Source organism: Mytilus galloprovincialis, chromosome 6 (genome assembly GCF_965363235.1).
Source record: "Mytilus galloprovincialis chromosome 6, xbMytGall1.hap1.1, whole genome shotgun sequence".
NCBI classification, from domain to species: Eukaryota; Metazoa; Mollusca; class Bivalvia; order Mytilida; family Mytilidae; genus Mytilus; species Mytilus galloprovincialis.
The window spans coordinates 37,041,476-37,044,658 of record NC_134843.1 but is presented as its reverse complement, the minus strand read 5'-3'; the positions used below and the strand labels follow the sequence as shown (position 1 = coordinate 37,044,658).

The following is a 3,183-nucleotide window of genomic DNA, read 5'->3' as shown; positions in this document are numbered from 1 at the left end:
TTTTAAGCAATCTAAGTTTTAATAATTTCTTGTTTTCTTTCTTTTTTGTTCGTTTTCAAGTTTCGTATGTTTGTCATATTCCTTACCTTAAACATTTTCAATCTCTTTATATTAGTTTTTAATTCGTTTTCCATCTTTTTTTATTCAAGCGCGTCGTATGTAGAAGTAACACATGCCTTGTTTACAAAATCTGAAGTCTGGTATATTTAATAATCGTGTGTTATACACAGAACAGTAGTTTATAAAACGTTATAAAGAAAAGATACCATTTTCAAATCTAACACGTAGAACAGAAGTATACTCGTCACAGCATTATACGTTGTATCCTGAATATTGTGTTACCATACAATAGCATTGTTTTTTATATTCAGATTTGATTTATTTGAAATAACAAAAGTTAAAACATAATGACAACAACAAACTAAGAATTTTTACTGGGTGTTCAAGGAGGATAATTAAACGTATTCATTGCCATATAAAATTAATATCGAATTGACTGTATCAGAGATGTTACACATAGACGATTGGATATAATAGGCAATTGCGGGCAGTATAAATGACATACAATCAAAAATACATACGAAGGAATACAAAATGCCTGCCATTCAGATCGAACGCGCTAAAGTGGTTAAAAATCTGTAGGAAAGAACATATTCGAGCAATAACACTCCCCTATTAATATTTCTTGCATTTGCTCTGTTAATTGATTACCAACGACCTTCCTTACTTTTGGCATCAATGTTTACATGATGTGATATGAAAGCATGTCTATTACATACACACTACGCTAAATACCGCCTTTATCGTGACGACATATTATTTTATTCACAAATTTTAGTTTTATTTGTTTAATAATATGAAATACTTTTTTTTGGTTCCAGATTTGACTAGCAATTCGTCTTATATGACTGGTGATATCTCGGAATATGAATATTTAGCAGCTATCTTACGATCGATGAACTTATCACAGTTTGGTAACGAGAGTGATCATGAATTGTTATACAATTTGATCAAACAAATTCAGAAGAAAGTAGATTCAGAACAAGAAGCATCTGTTTTAATTTACAACTTATTGACATTTTTACCTCCACTCATATTAGCGTTTGGAATTGTTGGAAATATTTTGTCGTTTATTGTTCTCACTAAATTTTCTAACAGGTTCCCTAGCTACCATTACCTGTATGTTCTAGCATCGTTAGATATGGTGGTGTTATTAACAGGACTGTTGAGACTATGGGTAAAGCAAATAACCGGAAACGACGTTGCGAGTGAATCTAACTTTCTGTGCCCACTATTTACATTCTTAGGCTTTTTCAGTAGTGTTGCTAGTGTTTGGATAGTCCTGGCTATATCTATTGATCGTGCGATTGCAATCAAATATCCTCTGAAGAGATATAAGGAAGATGTCAACAAACGAACAAAAACAATTATTTTGATTATTTTGATAGGAAGTGGATTAGTAAATATTCACTTCCTTTTTACCATGGGGTTGCAACCAAACAAATCACGTGATCTCACATCATCATGTGACCCGCATTTGATATACCTTAACTTTTATCGAACTGTATGGGCATGGATTGACGCCATAATTTACTCTTGGATTCCGTTTTGCGTCATTGGTATTACTAATATTATTACTATAATTGGCCTTTTTGTCGCACGAAAAACTAGAAAATCTTTGAACAGTAAAGAGATTAAGGTTTCTCACCGGGAACATTACATGACTATCATGGTACTTACCATTTCTATTTCCGTCCTTATTATGCTGGTTCCAGTCAATACCATTATGATAATGTTGATATTTTGGAAAAACACAATTGGATCAAATCAAGAATTATATAATATGCAGTTAGCAAAAACAATCGGCGAACTATTAATGTATACAAGTCATTCAGTTAACTTTGTACTTTATTACTGGGCCGGTTCGCAATTTAGGCATCAATTTGGAAAGGTATTCTTTCCAAAGAAAAAAGAAAAAAGAGTTCAAAGAATGTCTACGTTTGAACCTACATGTAGTAAATCTATACTATCTATAGAAGATGATTTATGAGTATACATTAATACTCATAAACATATATTATCAACAACGTTTTGATTTGTGATTGAATATAGTTATATCAGGTATTGCAAATTATTGTATCGAGTAGATCCGAATTTAGAACAAGCTTATTACTATTCTACAAGGAATAAAAGTCACTATATTCTGACAATTGTTATTTGTGTAATTCAACTACTATTTGCATCGCCATCTTGAAACTATCTTTTTTTTTTAATGAAAAACGATTACAAATAGGTATCGACGCCATTTTTTTATTGTGTTATTAAAGCTTCCATCAACTGTTGAATTTGTTGGTCTTTGTTAGATAATACTAATAAATGAAGATGCATGAGTTAGTAAGAACACGACACAAAATAAACTATACCTTCAAGATCATCATACAGTCATCAATACCATAATAGATGATTGTTTCAAAATTATGTAAAGATGTGCTTATGTCACACTCGCAGAAAGATACAGGTCTCAACATTGGTTGTTCTGAAGTATATCCAAGTATAAAACATTAAACAATAACGAAAAAAAGGTAAACATATAAAATTAAGACAGTAAGGGTTCTGACTTAGGATAATACACATTCATTTTTTACAAGTTTAGGTCTTTTGCCCTAGAAAAACAAATGTTTCATCACACAAAAGGGAATAAAATGATCTAGAAAAAAGTAAAATCACAAAAATACTGAAACAACTGTTATATTCCTGATTTAGAACAGGCATTTTCAAATGTAGAAAATGGTGGATTGAACTGGTTTTCATGCGCTGAACCTCTCACTGTACAAAAGTCGCATCAATTTCATTTATATTGATAATGATGCGTGAACAAAATGTCACAAAAAGGGGTTCAAAAACAACACGGACCCTACCAAAAACTTGAGGTGATTTCAGGTGATCCGGAACAGGAAGCAGATCCTGCTCCATATGTGGAACCCGCCGTGTTGTTCAAGTTACATAAAAATGTAAACGTCGCATAGGAAGAAATTTTGTCTTTCAATGTCGAAAAGTGAATAAAATGTTTCAGAAAAGGTAATAACACTAATATAGAAGATAGCCAACCCACAAGTACAAGTAACGACAACAATTTAATTAAACAAAGCGTTGAAAAAAAAATGAAAGCAATGCCATTGAGAA

General features: G+C 31.7%; 1 protein-coding gene across 1 annotated transcript; it reads left to right on the top strand.

The window, feature by feature from the left end:
• The first annotated feature begins 899 nt into the window (after positions 1–899).
• LOC143078123 (putative G-protein coupled receptor B0563.6) lies at positions 900–2,131 on the top strand. Its single transcript, XM_076253088.1, has one exon. It carries the CDS (start codon positions 905–907, stop codon positions 2,048–2,050), a length of 1,146 nt encoding a protein of 381 aa, XP_076109203.1. The 5' UTR covers positions 900–904; the 3' UTR covers positions 2,051–2,131.
• Positions 2,132–3,183: the final 1,052 nt, after the last annotated feature.